The sequence below is a fragment of the Sylvia atricapilla genome, chromosome 6 (genome assembly GCF_009819655.1).
Source record: "Sylvia atricapilla isolate bSylAtr1 chromosome 6, bSylAtr1.pri, whole genome shotgun sequence".
NCBI lineage: Eukaryota > Metazoa > Chordata > Aves > Passeriformes > Sylviidae > Sylvia > Sylvia atricapilla.
In genome coordinates, this window is record NC_089145.1 from 56,069,887 (window position 1) to 56,086,460 (window position 16,574).

A 16,574-nucleotide genomic window follows, 5' to 3' on the forward strand; every position below is an offset into this window, starting at 1 on the left:
CAATGCGTTTCGCGGGGCACGCCGGGATTCGTAGTGCGTGAACGAGGAGCGGCTGCGCCGCGCCCAGCGGGAGAACTACGTGACCCGGCGTGCCCCGCGCGCGGCTGCCCCGCCCCGCCCCGCCGTGAGGACGCCGCTGCTGCTGGCGCGGGAGGGGCGGCGAGGTGAGAGCGGGGCCGGGAGCAGGGGCAGGGGCAGGGGCAGGGGCAGGGGCAGGGGCAGGGGCAGGGGCGGGGTCGGTGTCGGTGTCGGTGTCGGTGATACCCCCGAGGCAGCCGCTCCTTCCCTCTGCTGAGGCAGCCGCGCGGTGCCGTTGCAGATGAGCAGGGTGCGGGCGGACGAGGAGGAGTACTGGCACAGCTCCAAGTTCCGGGCCTTCACCTTTGACGATGAGGATGACGAGCTGTCGCAGGTAGGGAGGGTCCGACCCCGGAACTGCCGGTGAGACACTCTCCCCGGGTGGGCCCCCGTCGGCGTCCCAGCGCAGGCCTCGGCCCTGCACATCGCGGGGAGCTGATGTTCTCTAGGTGGATTGTCACCCCTTGCCCACTGCCGAGGGTACCAAGGGCTCCCGTGTCTCCCTCCACAGCAGCCAGTCCGAAATCTCATTAGGACGTGGTTCCTCGCCCACGAACCAAACTGCATCTCCCACTGGCTGAGCTGTTATTGTCGATGTAGGTGTCCTTGGGCTTCCCAGTGGTGAGGAAGGGCTACTACTAAAATATCATCTCAAGAAGAAGCAATGGAAGCTGAAGAAGCTGTATTCAAAGTTCTTTGGGAGATGTTTGATAGTAATGGGAAATGAAGTGCGTTCTGCAATTCTGATGGTCCTTATGCAAGATCGCTCTTTTGTGTGTAGCTGAAGGAATCCAAACGGACAGTGAACAGCCTTCGGGATATTGTTGATGATGATGATGACGACCTCGAGAGGGTCAGCTGGAGCGGAGAACCTGTGGGAAGTAAGTGCAGTAGTACTGCAAATTATCCTTGAAACAGAGGCAGTTTAAAATTGCTGCTTAAGTCAGGAGTATTATTTGCTATCTAATCCTGCCTATCTAATCTGATTCTAGTCTCCCAGGTCACATTGTGAGCTACTTGATTTACCTGAGCAGATCCACTGAAAAGAAGGGTGAGCAGAATCCCAAATTGTGTAAAAAAGGGGAGTGCAGACAAGTGGAGGGAATTCACTGTGTTTTTTCTAATATGTAGCCAAGATCTGAGTAGGTATTTTGGAGATTATGGATTGATACTCATCATGCTCAGGTGGCCTGCAAGATTCTAGGTGATCAATTCCTTCACAGCACTGCCTGAAATGGCACTATTTGAAGTTTGTGTTTTGACCCCACAGCACTTTAAGCAGATAATCCAAGTTTCAATGTGTGTTTATAGAATGACTGTTATGCTTGAAATTTGAAAGGGAGTTGTGAACATTAAGCCGATGTGTTTCTGGTGATGATGGGAGTCAGCTCATGGCCCACACATAATCCTCTGTGTGCTGTGCTTTTGAGTTTGTGACCCACAGAATTGTGACACTTGCTAGCCAGTGTCAAACCATGAAAATTTATGTGTGGATCACCCAAAGGATCTTTAAAGACTGATGTTCTTGTCCTTTGCTGTAGCTCCTCCTTGTGCTTTCTTTTCCCACCCAGGGTGTCTACCTATTGGGTTTTTTTGTCTGTTAATCCTGATCCTGAAATACGTGTGTTGTGTATCTGTGTGAAAACAAGGGGAAACTGTATTGAACAGGCAGGAGGGAGATACATGCGTTGTTGCCAGCAGCATGTGCACACTGAGAGCTGTTTGTCTGAGAGGGAAGGAAAGCGATCTTTGTCTTCAGTGTTCAGGAAAGTGTGCTCTTAGGCTTCTGCTATTTGAGGTAGGCCAGTCTTGCTTTGTACTTTCAGAGCAAAGACCATGCTTTTCTCAGTGCAACAATATGTAAATTATGGGGTGTCTATGTATTCTTTTTACACAAGCCATAGCCAGCTGTACAATGTTGCTGAAAACAGCCATTTCTGGAAGACAACATGCCTCTGTTAACAAGCAGCATTACAGGAGACTGGGATTCTGCATGGAGAGATGCACTGCATCTGCTTGGTGCAGAGGGTCAGACTTACCAACATGTGCTAGTGCAGAACTGACCAGCACAAACCTGGTGATGGTTTTGTCGTGCCAGAAGCTCATTCTTTACAGGCTCTTTCTTGGTTAAAAATGATCTGTCTGCACACAGGTATCTCCTGGTCAATCAAAGAGACAGCCTCTGGCAGCACTAGCTCCCTGGATGGCCGAGATTCCAGCCTACAGAAGGGCTCTTCCTCCTATGCTGCTCTTCCCAAACAAGGTTCTTCCTATTCCTTAAGCAGCCTGTTCAAAGGTGAGGTTCATTATATACCACACTGACAAACGTGTTTTTCCTTAAGACTGTGAAGGAGCAACTGGGTTATCTTGTGTAGATGGTTTTATCTGAAGTGAATTGTGGGACAGGAAAGCTTCCTCAGGGTGGAAGTGTATTGCTCACTGGTCAGAAATTGAAGACTGTCTTGTGCAGTAGATCACATGCTTTTGTGGAGTGAGAAGGGGCTTTGGAGATCACCTTTTTGGAGGTTCCAAAGAACAGCAAAGTAGAGCACAGCACTGTGTGGCAATCCATTTGGTTGGTGGAAAAGAGCTGGCTGCAAAGGCTGGCTGCTTGACCTATGTAGCCCTCATTTAATTTTCAGTTCTGTAGAGAGCACAGATTGATTATCCTTTATTTGGAGCTCAGCTGGCTGCTGTTGGTGTTGGTTCAGCAAGCACATGATGGCAGCAGTGGCAGTGTAGCTGCTTATGGAGAAGCTGTGCAGCAGGCCATGGGCAAACATACACAGCTTGCGAGAGTTCAGCTCTGTTCTCTCACAGCAAGACAGCAAAACTGCTTTTACTTTGTCTCTCTTTCCCTGAGGTGGTTTTTACTCTCAACTTTGACAATAAAGTTATGAAGAAAGGCATGCAAATTGCAGCCCTAGTGGATGGAGCTGTCCATGTTGCCATGGCCTGTGTTGCAGTGCTGTGTGCTTGAGCCTCTGCTCTGCAGGTAGATGAGTGAATTCAGGCTCTAACCTCTCCTGGCCTCAGCACCAAGAGAGCAGATAGGGATGGAGTGTGATATCCAATGCCACAGAGAACTTCAATGCCTTAGAATGTCAGCAGGTGAGCCCCAGCTGTGCTGGTGTAGTGTGAATCACTGTACAGAGTGGCTTGTTCTACAGGGGCATAGCTGCAGTAAAATGGCCTTTGTAGTCCAGGCTTGTGTTCCCTGTGCAGGAGATGTTGCTGGTGAAGGGACAGTGTCTCATCAGTGTTTTTATTTCAGGACGAAACAAACTCTCAAGTTTCCAGTCCCTTTCAGATGGTAAGTTTTGGGTCCTGCCTCATTCTGGGAGGGATGCAGATGAAACATGAAACAAAGCATTTCCAAAAATAGGGAAGTGTCATCTGCCTTATGGTGCAAAAAGGGAAACAGAATCATGTGCTGTCTAAAAGCTCAGTTATGGATGGTTCTTTCCTCAAAGAAATTAAAGAATCAGCATGAAGATTTGGGGTAATTACTTATGTACAACTGACATCTGTTTGTTTTAGAGTAATGCTGTGTTGCCATTTTGTGCTTAAGTTTGGGTGTGCTGTCATAAAAACCAAGAAAGGGATGGGTTTCCAAAGTGGAATCATGACTTTTACGTGCTACTCAGCTGTGCCCTTCCCTCTCAGCCCTGAGTGACACAGGAGTTAAAAGCTACGCCCCAGAGCTGCGCAGACCAAGAGCTGAGTACAAGGTGAGCAGCCTGTGCTGGATTGAGACTGGTGAGACTGGTGAACCTCCTACTCCACTCCTTCCCTGGGAACGGATTAGTTGCTGTTTCAGACAGAAGAGGGCAATGCAGGGAATAGGACAGGGAGTTGCAGAATGCAGCGTTGCAGTAATTTAAGCCTTCTGTGCTTTTGTTTGGCAGTATAGAGCTTTGCTGGGGGTCTTGGTTTTGGTTACTTCTTTTAATGAGTAGCCCAGCAGTCTTTGTGGAAAGGATTTCAAAATAATGCTTTATCTATAACCTGCTTTCATGCTGGGTCAGATAAACTGACATCACATGTGGGTTTTACATTTTTTAACTATGAGGTTTGAAAATTCCTGTTCATGAATCACTGGGACAACACAGAGAGAGTTGTGCAGAGGTAGTGTTCCAATTGGCAGGAATGTTTGTATACCCGATTTGCAGTGATAGGTGCTGGAGAATCTAGGGGATTTTGAGACTGGGTGGATTCCTCTTGTTAGGTGTGAAATTGTGGTCTCATGTCCCTCGGTCCAGGCAGTAACAGGACTGAGCCCATATTCCCTACAGACGTGCACAATACTAACACATGCCTGCATGGATTAACACAGAAGCCAAAGCCTTTATGAATAGACACATATAGAAAACACTCAAGCCTGATCCTGAGTTTTCTTTCTGTCTGACCAATTCCACTAGTGCAACATACACTCTATGGGTCCCTCCAGCTGGTCTTAGACATATGGTTGTTTTGTAGCTGAATTCCAGACCCCAGTCTCCTCCAGTAGCTAGCACTTGCATCCTTGAGCTGCTAGGGTTCATGGTCCACTTGTTCTTGGCCTCTGATCCTCCCCAGGTTGGTGTATTTTGTCAGTTAGCCATTAATGAAATAACCTAACAGACAGCACTTCCTCAAAGCACAGCAGGAGAAACAAGAGTGCCCTGTTGTGTTCTGTTCTGGGCCTGCAGAAGCAGTGAAATAGGAAGGAGAAGGATTATAAAGCCTGTCAAATGCAGACAGGGGTGGAACAAAGAAGAGAAAGTTAATGGCAGCTTTTGATGACTGTCCTAACAGTGACAGGCTGAGAAGCTGCCTCTGGCCAGAGGTGCTGGAGGGTATCCTGGCTTTAGGATATTTGGCACTCAGCTGTACATTGCTTTGAGAGACTGATTTGCTGAGGTCCCCTGATAGGACTGGGTCAGACCTTTCATAGATTTGGGCTTTCAATAAATCTTCAATGGATGTAAAATTCAGTGTCCTCAGAGCTGCTTCTTGTTGCTTCCTTTCTCTGGGCCTTTTGAGGCAGAAAGCTGAATTGCAACCTGGCTGGAGTGCCTCACAGAGACCCAGATGACTTTATGGTGTCTGAGTTAGGAGTGGCTGAGGCCACCATCCATTTTTATCCAGTGCTTCAGATCACACTGCCTGCCTGCTGCAGGGGGAAAATTCTGGTTGTTGCAGCAGTGGTTGCATACTACCATTAAGATGGTCCAGGCTTCAATGCCCTTGTCACATTGTCCTTGTGTTGTGCGACTCCCCAGGTGCTTGCCTGAGGCTGTTGTCCCTGTGCTCTCCACGCTGCTGTGGAAGGCTCACCAGCAGAAGTCTGTCTGAATTGTAACAAGAAACTGACTCCTTGCCCTTCAGTTTTGGGTTAGTCTGTTTTGCGTGTGTGTTGTTTGTCCTGAAAACAACAGAGTTTGGAAGGAGAACAATCTGATGCCATGCACTTCTTACAAAGGATATGATGGCACACTTTACTGAGGCAATAGAAAGGCTGTGTTAACATATGAGCCTTTAGCTTCCCTCCACACCAGCATATGCAGAGTCTGAGGGCTCAGCATTTGCACCTGAAAAGTGTACATACACATCCTACAAACACCTTTCCTGGAGCAGCTGAGTGATAAATGTGAGTAGCTACATATGGGCTGTCACTGATACAGCAGAAGTGAAAAGCAGCTTGGAGACTGCTGAAATGATCTGAGGGTTTATTTTTCTTGTGGCAGGATTACAGCAGTGACTGGAGCCCTAAAGATACAGTCAGGCGAATGCAGAGAGGCAAGGTAAGGACTTTGCACTCCCACTGGCTTGTAAGAGATGGAGGGTGGGTGGTCCCAAAATGCTTTACTGTCTGTTCCTGGCTGTTCTGGGAGCAAGGAGGGGATCTGTGTTGGTTTCAACACCTAGCAGGGATGGTGGTCTGCCTGTCTGTTACTTTGCCAGGTGGCAGTGCTGGGATCACACTAGCTCAGGAGCAGCAGGAGAACTTCAGGGTTTTGTTGCTTTGTTTACTTGAGTTGTCCCCTCAGCAAGGCTCTGACAGTAGGTATCTGTACTGCTGTGTCCCTTTCTGCCCTTTCTGCTCGCTGGGGCTGGGTTTGTTTTAAAAATCTGAGGGGATGGGGCTTTATCTCCATTTTCTGTTCGTGGCAAATTGAGGGAGGAAGACAGAAATGGTTTCACTGGAGCTGTAATCTTAGTCTCAGCTGCCTCAGTGTGCCATGAACACATAATGAGATTGTGGTTTCACTCTGCATGTGTCTTCTCAAAGGCTGAGGTGAACTAAAGGCTGAGAGAGGCCACGGATGTGGGTAAGAAGAAGGGAGAAAGAGATATGACTCTACTTTTTCTGGTCTCCTTTGTGGAAAAGGGCCTGCAGAGTCCCCTCCTCCTGTCAGGGCCAGTGGTTTATGGTATACAGGAAAGTTTTGTCTTGTTACAAGGATGTTTGTGCTGAATGTATGTTGTCTGCTGTCCTAGACTGGGCAGTAATGAGGATTGACTGCAACCCCTGTGGACACATTTCCAGGGATTACGTGGCATGTGGTTTCAGTGAAATGAGAATTTTTCCACTTGTTGGGAGGGTGGTTATTCATGCTGCTGAAGGGCTTATGGGAGAGGAATAAATAAAGCCTGAGGACTGTCTCATGTCCCACATGCCTACTTCTTCCTGTTCTATCTCTAGGTCTGCTCTCTAGAGAGATTTCGCTCCCTGCAGGACAAGCTGGTGCTCTTGGATGAAGCTGTGGCAGGGCATGATGGGAATGTCATTACAGCTGTGAGTCCTGCTGGGGCCATACAGGGCTGGGACTTCTGGGTGACCCCACACAGAGCACTTGTGAGAAGGCAGTCAGCTGGCCACTCAGTCTTGCAAAAGTTTGGTTTAAAGTTCTTTACTTTAAACCAAACAGTTACTGGAAAGTGTCAAAGCTTAAGACTGGGAAATCACGTATTCCTGCTGTCTTTCCTGCCACTCTGCAGAATCGATGTTAATAACAAGGAATCGGATCCATCAGCCTTACAGATTTTCACAACTGCTTCTTGAAGGTCAAGGTTTAATTTGCTCATGCAGCACAGAACTAGGACTTGGCATTTGGGATCTGGGGCCTCAGCAGTTTTTCTGGCTTTTAAAGTATCAGACAGAAAATGGGATTGTGTCAGAGCTTCCTTCATCCAGGTCTTTTAGTTCCTTGGATTTTGCATGGAAAGGTTTTCCTTTGTAAATTCTGGTGTCACTCATCCAAACTCCAAAGTAGGAGCTTAGGCAAGAATCTAGGCAGCTGTGGCCCAGGCTCACTGCTTCTCCTGGGTGTTGTGGGTACCAGAACTAAGTGCAGTGCTGTAAGAGCTGTGTTTTCAGAGGCCCTTTGCAAAAGCTTCTCTAGGCCTTGACCAGTGTGCTGTTTGTTTGTCTGCAATCTGAGCTGTCTGTCTGTGCTCACAGGTCCTGATATTCCTGAAACGGACACTAAGGAGAGGTGAGTGTGACTGAGGCTGGGATTTCTGTGGTGGGTTTCAGTGAAGGACAGAGGGGGTAATCCTTTCACTGGGTGCAAGTTACAAAGAGAGCATCTGGGGTATTGCATTTTTACTAAGCATGAAGTATTTTTGTAGCAAGTGTAGTGTGGGAGGCAGGGGGGGTGGTGATGCCTACAAAGGCTCCAGAGAGGAGCTTTAAGCACTGGTAGGTGGTGGTGATGGGATGAATGAAGATGAATCTGTAGAGGTATCACATGGCTGTAAATTCAGCTGTCAGCCCAGTGATTGGGCTCTTCTGTGCTCCAGCCTCCAAGACTGTGATTCGAAATGGGATAAGGTTGTTGAATCCTGCCAATGACTTTCAACTCCATGCACTGTGCTAAGTCCCCTCTGCTTGGTAGTGCTGTCTTACTTTACCCACTGGTACATAAACTCTTTGCCCTGTAGAGATCTTGTTTCGGGAGCTGGAGGTGCGGCAGGTGGCCTTGTGCCATCTGATCCATTTCCTCAGAGAGATGGGTGAACAGAAATTCCTTCTGGATCTACTCAGGTGAGGCTGTTGATCCGTCTTGTGGCAGGGCTGAGCACACTGCTAGGAACCTGCCTCCAAGTTAATGTTTGCTAATTCCCTTTTGCAGGTTCTTAGACAGGACTGAGGAAGTTGCTGTGAGTATTCCCAGGAGCATAAATTCCCTTACTGCAGGGGGAGGCTGGCTGTAGAGTGTGTGGGAATCAGGCAAAAACTTTTCATCCCCATTTCACCCTCTGGAATACTGTATCTCCCAAATCTGTGAGAACAGACTGCTTCTTTCCCCTCTCCCTCCAGCTGTCTCAGTACCGGGAGCATTTGAACATCCAGGATGTAGAAAAAAGGAGGGAGTTTCTGAAAGGTTGCATTGGGTAAGAAAAATATGCAAAAGCAGGGGAGGGATGTGGATTCTTCACAGAAGGTGGTAGTGAAGAAAATTAGACCTCTGCACCAGTGCCATGGCTTATGTGGTTTGCTAGCTGATGTGGGTTTTCCCTTAGTGGGGAGTGGGAGCAGAGCTGTGGATACAGTGTAGACCAGAGAGGAATCATTGGCACTAGTCCAGCAGCTTTTGTTGCTTATTCAGGAGGAAATATGCTTCAAGGGACTTTCTGAGCATTGACCCTTCAGATTGTAATAGGTGAAAGTCTGGATGTCTAAGCACTTGAAGCTGGTAGTTGGTATCCACTTTAGGTTATTCTGTGAGAGGTGCCACATAATGTTTCTTTCTCTGGAGCCTATCTAGGAGAGAGCCAGTTGGAGTTAGGAATTTGAGTATCCACTAGCCATTCAAGCTGGGAAGAATGGGAGCTTGTTTGGTAGAAAAAAAAAAATCTAAGTGTATTTAGAAGTAAATTAAGGATTCTCTACATTAGAGCTGGTCACAGCATCTCTTTCCTTCTTGTCTGGCCAGGCTGCCATTTTCAGCTGAGGATACATCTCACATCCAAGACCATTATACCCTCTTGGAGCGACAGATCATCATTGAGGTATGAAATCTCTGCTGGTCAGAAGATGGCTGGGACTACCTGTGAGATCTCTTGCTGTCCCTGACTGACACCAGTTGGATCTAACCAGCCTGCCCTGGCTAGGTGTAGTTGTAATTGTTATTCAGGCTGCTGTGCCAGGCACGTGTGAAATACCAGATCTGAGACTTGGTAGCATCCTGGGGCTATGCTTGCACATTGCTGTCACAACACTCTCTCTAGGTCTCTGTCCCACAGCTCAAGAGGCAGTTGTCCTGGCTCATGTTCACACTGTCTTCCTGATTCCACAGGCTAACGATAGGCACCTGGAGATGGCTGGGCAGTCAGAGCTCTTTCGGAAATATCCTCGCAAGGCTTCAATTCTCAACATGCCACTAGTGACCACCCTCTTCTACTCCTGTTTCTACCACTACACAGAGGCTGAGGTGAGGAGAACGTGGCAGAAGATAAGGTTGCATCTCATCCTTGTAGCCCTCAGGAGGTGGGGTGGTCAAGCTGTGGCATGTTAAGGAAAGAAAGGGAAAGAGAGGTCATATTTCATCCCTCAGAGAGACTTTGTCCCCTGACACCAGTTTGGAGTTTTGTGGTCCAAGACATTTAACCTGGCACAGTTTATCAGGGGGTTGCCTCCTAGAAACCACTGTAAATCCCATGAGGCTGAGGTACTGGTACTAATCTTGGAAGTGCTGGAGGTGCAGCAGTTGAGGATGTTGGGAAGCCAGAACAGAATGCTAATGGGGTGGGATTGTCGTTCTCTTCTGCTAGATGCTTTCTCCTGTGGCACTGACACAAGGAAAAAGCAGTAAAATCTTGAGAAGATTAACTCTGTGCAAGGCAGATGGTGTATAACAGGTGTCTGAACCCCTGCTGTGGCCTGCTCTTCTGAGTTTGCACTGACTTGTCTGATTTCTCTAGGGAATGTTCAGCAGCCCCACCAACCTGAAGAAAACATTTAAGGTGCGTGAGTCTCCCCTGTTGTGGCAGCACTAGCTGAAAGCATGTGCAGACAAACTGTATGTAATGAAGGGGCTCAGTAGGAATTTGAGGGGCTCAGCACTAAGCTAGAGAGAGGGCCATGGCATCCTTTTTGAGCAGGACCCTTCTGGAGTCTCAGAAAGGCAAATGGGTGCCATGTGGAGATTTTCAATGGCTGTGCCCTGTCTGCAGCAGCACTTGCAAATCCCCACTTCCTACTTTCTGCAGTGCTGTGTGGCATCAGGCAGCATCTTGACTCTTGCACCCTTGCTTGGGTGTTGGTGTGGGTCATTATAGGGCTGGGGCAGATGCCATTCATATCCAGCCCACACAGGCCTTCTGAGCTGTGCTACTGTTCTGACTGCAGCTTTCTGCCTTGCAGATTCCTGATAAGCAGTATGTGCTGACTGCCCTGGCTGCCCGTGCCAAGCTGCGGGCCTGGGGTGATGTGGATGCCCTCCTCACCACCAAGGTGAGCTGCAGAAAACCTTGCTGGGGAAACAGTCTCAAGTACTGGTGTCTGCCACTGATAGCTGGCTTATTCTGGAGTTACTGGACAAACTGGTTTTATTCAGGGCCCAGCACCTCTGCTGCAGGGTGTTGCAATACTTCCCTCCTCTCCCTGCCCAAGACCTCTGCTGGGCCTGGCTTGGCTGCAGCAGTAACATCAGAGAAGGGGGCTGCCCCTGAGCTCTGTTTCCAAAGGGCTTGCAGCCAGCCTGTGCCCGAGGGCTCTGCCATGAGGTGTGTGTGGTGGCTGTGGAGTACGTTGCTGGCACTGGGAAAAAAAACCCCACATTTTCTTGTGGCTGGTGGGATTGTCCTTTTGGGTTAACAGTGGTTTGGTTCTCATTTCAGAACTGGCTGGGTTACACCAAGAAGAAGGCACCTATTGGCTTCCACAGGGTGGTGGAGATTTTGCAGAGGAACAATGCTCCTGTGCAGGTGAGCCAGGAACCTCTGCTTGTGTCCTTCTCTTTATTGGGATTTGGTGTATGAATGACTCCTCGGGTGAGCTGCTTCCTAGCTGGAAGTGGGAGAAGCTTGCTGATCTTCTGGCTCTGTCGGGTGGGCGTAGCACTCAGCTGAGTGACCCGTGCATCAACAGAAGGTGTAGGTGATATTGAGGGCTGGGTCCTAGCTCTGACTGCAAGAGGGACAGCTGGTCAAAGTTGGAACTCTCTTCCCACATGCATTGCCTTTCTTTGCTACCTTAAATTTTCTCTTTCTTAATCTGGCTGGCAATGGTTAATCTGATCTGTAGGAGTGAGGTAGACTAAGACTCTGTTGATAGAAGGGAAAGTGCCAGCAAAACCTTAACTCTGAATGTGAGGAGAACAGACTTCAGGCTTCTCAGAGAGTTGGTAAGGTCTCCTAGGAAAATGTTCTTCAGGCAGTGGGGTCCATCAGTCACTTTTTTAACATGACCTTCTAAGGGTACAGGAGCAGCCAATTCCCAAATGTTGGAAGTCAGGCAGGCAAGGCAGAAGGCCAGCTTGTCTGAACAGGAATCTTCTCTTGGAAATAAGGCAGAAAAGGAAGGTGTAGAAGCAAGAATCTTCTCTTGGAAATAAGGCAGAAAAGGAAGGTGTAGAAGCAAGATCAAACAACATGAGAAGAATGCAGAGATGCTGCTTGCCACTATAGGGAGAAAATTTTTTGCAGCCAAAGCTCTACTGAAATTGAAGCTGGCCAGAACTGTGGGGAACAATAAAGAGATTTTGCAAATATTTTAATGGCAATAGGCAGTGTAGAAGTAACATTGGCCCATTACAATGGGATGACAATGGTCACCTCACAAACAGATGATGGATCAAGTGGGTCTCAGTGCCCTGACTTCGAAATGACTGTGAAATTTATCACTGACTGTGAAAATTATCAACTCCCAGTTGACCCTGAATCTATGCAGGATCTGCTGCTTCAGTTGGAAATCTATGGGGCATGATGGGATTCATCAAAGAATCCTCAAAGAGCCAGCTGATGTTGTCACAAAACCTCTCAATGATTTTTTGAGCAGTCTTGAGAATCTGGAGAGATTCCAGATGACTGGAGGCTGGTTGATGTCCCAATTTTCAAGAAGGCAAGAAGGAGGATCTTGAAGTCTGTAGGCCTGCTAGTCTCATTTCAGTGCATGGTAAAGTTATGGAGAAGATTATTCTGGAAGGTAGTGAAAAACCTGGAGCACAACACAGTTACTGGTCACAGCCAGCGTGGCTTCATGAGAGGAAAATTCTGCTTGTCAAATCTGATTTCTTTTTATGACAAGGTAACCCCCTTGACTGATCAAGGGAAGCCAGTCCACGTAGTGTTTTTGGATTTCAGTAAAGCTTTTGATATCTCTTGGAGTATCCTTGTGGACAAAATGTCTAGCACACATCTGGATAAACAAGTGATGAGGTGTGTGACTCATGGGTTGGGCATAATGGATTACAGTGGATAGGGTGACATCAGACTGGTGACTGGTCACTAGTGGGGTTCCACAGGGCTCCATCCTTGGCCCTGTGCTCTTCAGCATCTTCATGAATGACTTGGATGCGTGACTGGAGGAGATACTAAGCAAGGTCATAGATAATACAAAACTGGGAGGAGCTGTTGACTCCCTAGAAGGCAAGGAGGCTCTGCAGAGAGACCTCAGTTTACTAGAGGGCTGGGTAGTCACCAAAATTAAAGGGAGTTCAGCAAGGGAAAGTGACAGATTCTGCATCTGGGATGGGCAACCCGGGATTTACAGACAGACTGGGGAATGAGGGGCTGGAGAGCAGCAGTGTGGATCCTGGTCAATGACAAGTGACATGAGCCTGCAGTGCCCTGGCAGCCAGGAGGCCAACCCTGTCCTGGGGTGCATCAGGCACAGCATGGCAGCTGGGCAAGGGAGGGGATTGTCCTGCTCTGCTCTGGGCTGGGGCAGCCTCGAGCCTCAGCCTCGAGTCCTGTGTGCATTTTTGGGCACCACAATTTAAGAAAGTTATAAAGCTATTGGAGAGTCTCTAAAGGCTAATATGGTGAAGGGCCTTGAGAGGAAGCTGTATGAAGAGCAGCTATGGTTATTTGGTCTGTTCACTGTGGAGAAGAAGAGCCTGAGGGGAAACCTCATTGCAGTTTACAACTTCTTTGTGAGGGGAAGAGCAGAGGTGACCAGTGACAGGACCCAAGGGAGTAGCCTGAAATTGTGTCAGGGAAGGTTTAGGTTGGGTATTGGAAAGAGGTTCTTTATCCAGAGGGTGATTTAGCACTGGAAAAGGCTCCCCAGGGAAGTGGTCACAGCATGAAGCTTGATAGAATTCAAGAAACGTTTGGACAATGCTTTCAAGCACATGTTCTGAGCCTTGGGGATGGTGCTATGCTGGGACAGGAGCTGGACTCTATGATCATTGTGGATCCCTTCTAACTCTGCTTATTCTGTGATTCTGAGCTTTGTAAGCAAAGCCTCTGGGATCCTGAACAGTCTTGTTGAGGTCACTGGTTCCCTAAGGAAGGGACCAAGTCTGTGTGGCCAGCAACCTTGAATGGTTTTGGGACTGGGGTGAAGGAATGAGGCAGGACATACCTGTGGAAGGGAGCTGGGACATTCTTCTGTCTTTCACAGGTGCTGCAGGAATACGTGCGCCTGGTGGAAGATGTGGATACCCGACTGAACCTCGCTACCAAATACAAGTGCCATGATGTTGTCATAGAGGTAGATGGCTGCTGTGGGAAGACATGGCACATGGACCTGCTTTTTCTCTGTAGCTTTTCTGTTCTCTGCCTTGTGCCACTTCTGTCATGTGCCTGGTGGGGTTTGTTCATCCCTGTGGCCAAAATGATAAGGTTCCCAGTAGAAGTCTATGAGCCAGGAGAGTGGCTCCTAGAATTTGTGCTGTGAAATTGTTGTGTGTTGGGAGCTGGATGGGGAACAGTAGAGTTGCCCTGCCTGTTTGCAGGACACCATCTAACCGTGGAAGTGTCCCTTTCTCTCAGCTGGGTGCTGGTTTTGCTCTTTACCTAGACCTACCGGGATCTAAAGGATCGTATCCAGCTGACAGCATATAAAGACAAGGTGGAGCGGGGCTCTGCGGAAGAAGAGAAGATACACAGCATTCTCAGCAACATGGTAAGAAATGCTTACTCTTTCTTCCAGATACTCTCATCAGAAACAGATATAGATTTGGTGTAGGGGCATGGCTGTCCTGCATACTTTCTATCCCTGCTGGGAAGCTAATCTTTTGTTTGGTGTTGCATTCAGGGTAGGAATGAATGGTTATACTATAGAAATGGCATGCTCTGGCTGTAGCTGTCCTTGTCAGGGATTAGGAGTCACTAGGGCCCCTAGGGCTCTGTGTTCAGCATTGCTGTTAGTCATGTCTTGTTCTCTCTTTAGCAAATCCGGTGGAAGAACTGAACGCATGTGAAACAGCCTGTTTTGCCATCACCTTGTCACTGAAAGAGGGAACTGCAAAACCCAGTCCAGTGCCAACAGAGCAGCTCTGTTACTCCTCCTTGCATGATCAACGTTCGTCAGTCAGTGGGTACCTATGGCTTGTGGGACCGTGGCGTTCAGGCTGGTTGAAGGCAGCTGCTAAAATGTAGCTGGCAAAACCATGGTACTGATCCATCAGGGTTGATTCTTTTTGGAATCTGATTGTCTTGGATGTGGCTGTAAGCCAGGCATCACTTGTGTGTATGAAGGGAAGTTGCAGGGCACAGCGAGATGAATGTTTCCTCTGGGTGGTGCCTGGGCTGCTTCTTCCAAGAGGAACGTGTCACTCACACTTGTGAGTCTCTCCACCAGACAGTGCTGACCAGTAACAGTCAAGCTGGCTTGGGCATCACTAATCATGGCTGTGGCTGGAGTAAAACCTACCTGGATGGACCATGTTCTTCTCCCTGTGTGAAGTGTTGGGGGAAAGGACCAGTTGCACTTTTTTGTTTGTTCTGGCTCACCCTAGGAAAAGAGGTGTGTGAACTTCTGCAGAGAGCAGGACAGCAACTTCTGCCAGTATCCTTCTGCTAGCACTCCACAGCATTTGGAAGATCCCTTTATCATGGAAGTACCTAGTGTGGAGGTGATCAGAGTCCTGATGGGTTGGATGGAGACCTTTCACACTTACACAAACCTGCTGGTCCCAGCAGCTCATTTCTCAGAAAGTGTTATGCCAGGAAGAATTAAAGTGCACTTTCTCAGAAACACAACTCCTCAGGCCAGCTCCTGGCTTCATCCTTTCAGACCTCACTTCAATTCTGTAAATAAAAGCTGTCTCTTTCTCCTTGGGCTGTTTCTTTCCTTCTCCCACTAAGCATGTTGTCACTCTTGTGTGTTAATCCTGAGCACTTTATCACCTCCCACAAAATGAAGTGCAGGATGTTTTTTAATGTTCTGAAAACACAGTGCATGTTACCATGGAGTGACATTACTTGCAGCAGTACCTTATTTCACACCTTCAGTGCCATCAGCACAGATGAATTAATTTTTGAGAGTTTGCTGCCTCAGGGGGTCACACAAACATGAGAGTAAATTTGGATTCCAGCCTCCCTGCTGCACTTTGAACTCTTTCATTTTTTTTTTCTTTTCCTGTTGGTGTGTTTGTTTGTTTTTTCTTATGGAATCATTAGGGTTGGGAGGGACCTCTTGATCATCTAGTCCACTCCTGCTTTTGCAGGATCATCTGGAACAGGCAGACAAGGACTGTGGCTATGTGGGTTTTCAGTATCAACACAGCTGGAGATGACTCAGCTTCCCTGGGAAACCTAGTCTGAATTTGGCAACACTCACAGTAAAAGGTGGGTTTGTGTCTTCAAATGGACCAGTACATTTCAGTTTGTGCCCAGTGCCCCGTGTCATCACTGGGCACCACTGAAGAGAGTCTGGGTCCCTTTCTTTTCCTCCTTCTCGTCACATACTTGGACAAATTGACAAGATTGCCCTTGAACTAGGACCATTTCAGGTGGGGGGTGCTAAAATTAATAGTAACAAGTTTAATACAGCTTATATTTTTTATGTAGCTCATACTAATTGACTAAATAAGTTGTTCATAGGCTGCATATAAAGTTATATAACCCCATAAACTCTTAGATAAGACAAATGGGGAGAATGGTCCTCCAGGGGAGATGTTAGGAATAAAATCTTCTTTCTAATCATCTCAGGGAAGAGACAAAACAGAGATTATTAAATAGTTTTTTATAGATCTTGAAAACTAGCCAGATCCCAAGGCTCAGCTGTTTCGGCTCAAGACTTTAAATCAGCCTGCAAGGACTGGGCCAGGCAGCTGAGCTCTTCACGTGTTTATCCCTTTGTGTCACCCTGCTGCTGCCCTTGGCTATGTGAGAACAGTGATGGGCAGCCACCAAAGTCCCTCTGCCACTTTGGGCAGGCAGTGCTAGCAGTCTGCAGTGGTTTGTGTTCCACCTGCATATGGCAGAACACAGGTAATTGTGTCCCAGTGCCTAGAGGTGTTGGTCAGCTCTGCTGTCTCTCTGGGCTTTTTGAGTCCCTTTCTCTTTGCTTAGGGCAGTAGCCCTGCAGAAGCAGATCCTTACATGCTTTTATA

At 48.0% G+C, this 16,574-nt stretch overlaps 1 protein-coding gene across 4 annotated transcripts; it reads left to right on the top strand.

Moving 5' to 3' along the window:
* The first annotated feature begins 67 nt into the window (after positions 1-67).
* VIPAS39 (VPS33B interacting protein, apical-basolateral polarity regulator, spe-39 homolog) lies at positions 68-15,293 on the top strand. 4 transcript variants are annotated; one of them, XM_066321984.1, is made up of 20 exons: positions 68-164; positions 320-412; positions 860-959; positions 2,231-2,374; positions 3,353-3,391; positions 3,745-3,809; positions 5,808-5,864; positions 6,767-6,859; positions 7,526-7,559; positions 8,008-8,110; positions 8,199-8,226; positions 8,387-8,460; positions 9,003-9,078; positions 9,366-9,500; positions 9,991-10,032; positions 10,433-10,522; positions 10,909-10,995; positions 13,637-13,726; positions 14,036-14,140; positions 14,408-15,293. In XM_066321984.1, the coding sequence occupies exons 2-20, from the start codon at positions 320-322 to the stop codon at positions 14,426-14,428; spliced, it is 1,476 nt and encodes a 491-aa protein (XP_066178081.1). In that variant the 5' UTR covers positions 68-164; the 3' UTR covers positions 14,429-15,293. The 4 variants fall into 4 exon arrangements, with proteins under 4 accessions (XP_066178081.1, XP_066178082.1, XP_066178083.1 ...); XM_066321985.1 differs by lacking the exons at positions 68-164; positions 6,767-6,859 and having other exon boundaries at positions 219-412; XM_066321986.1 differs by lacking the exons at positions 68-164; positions 5,808-5,864; positions 6,767-6,859 and having other exon boundaries at positions 219-412.
* Positions 15,294-16,574: the final 1,281 nt, after the last annotated feature.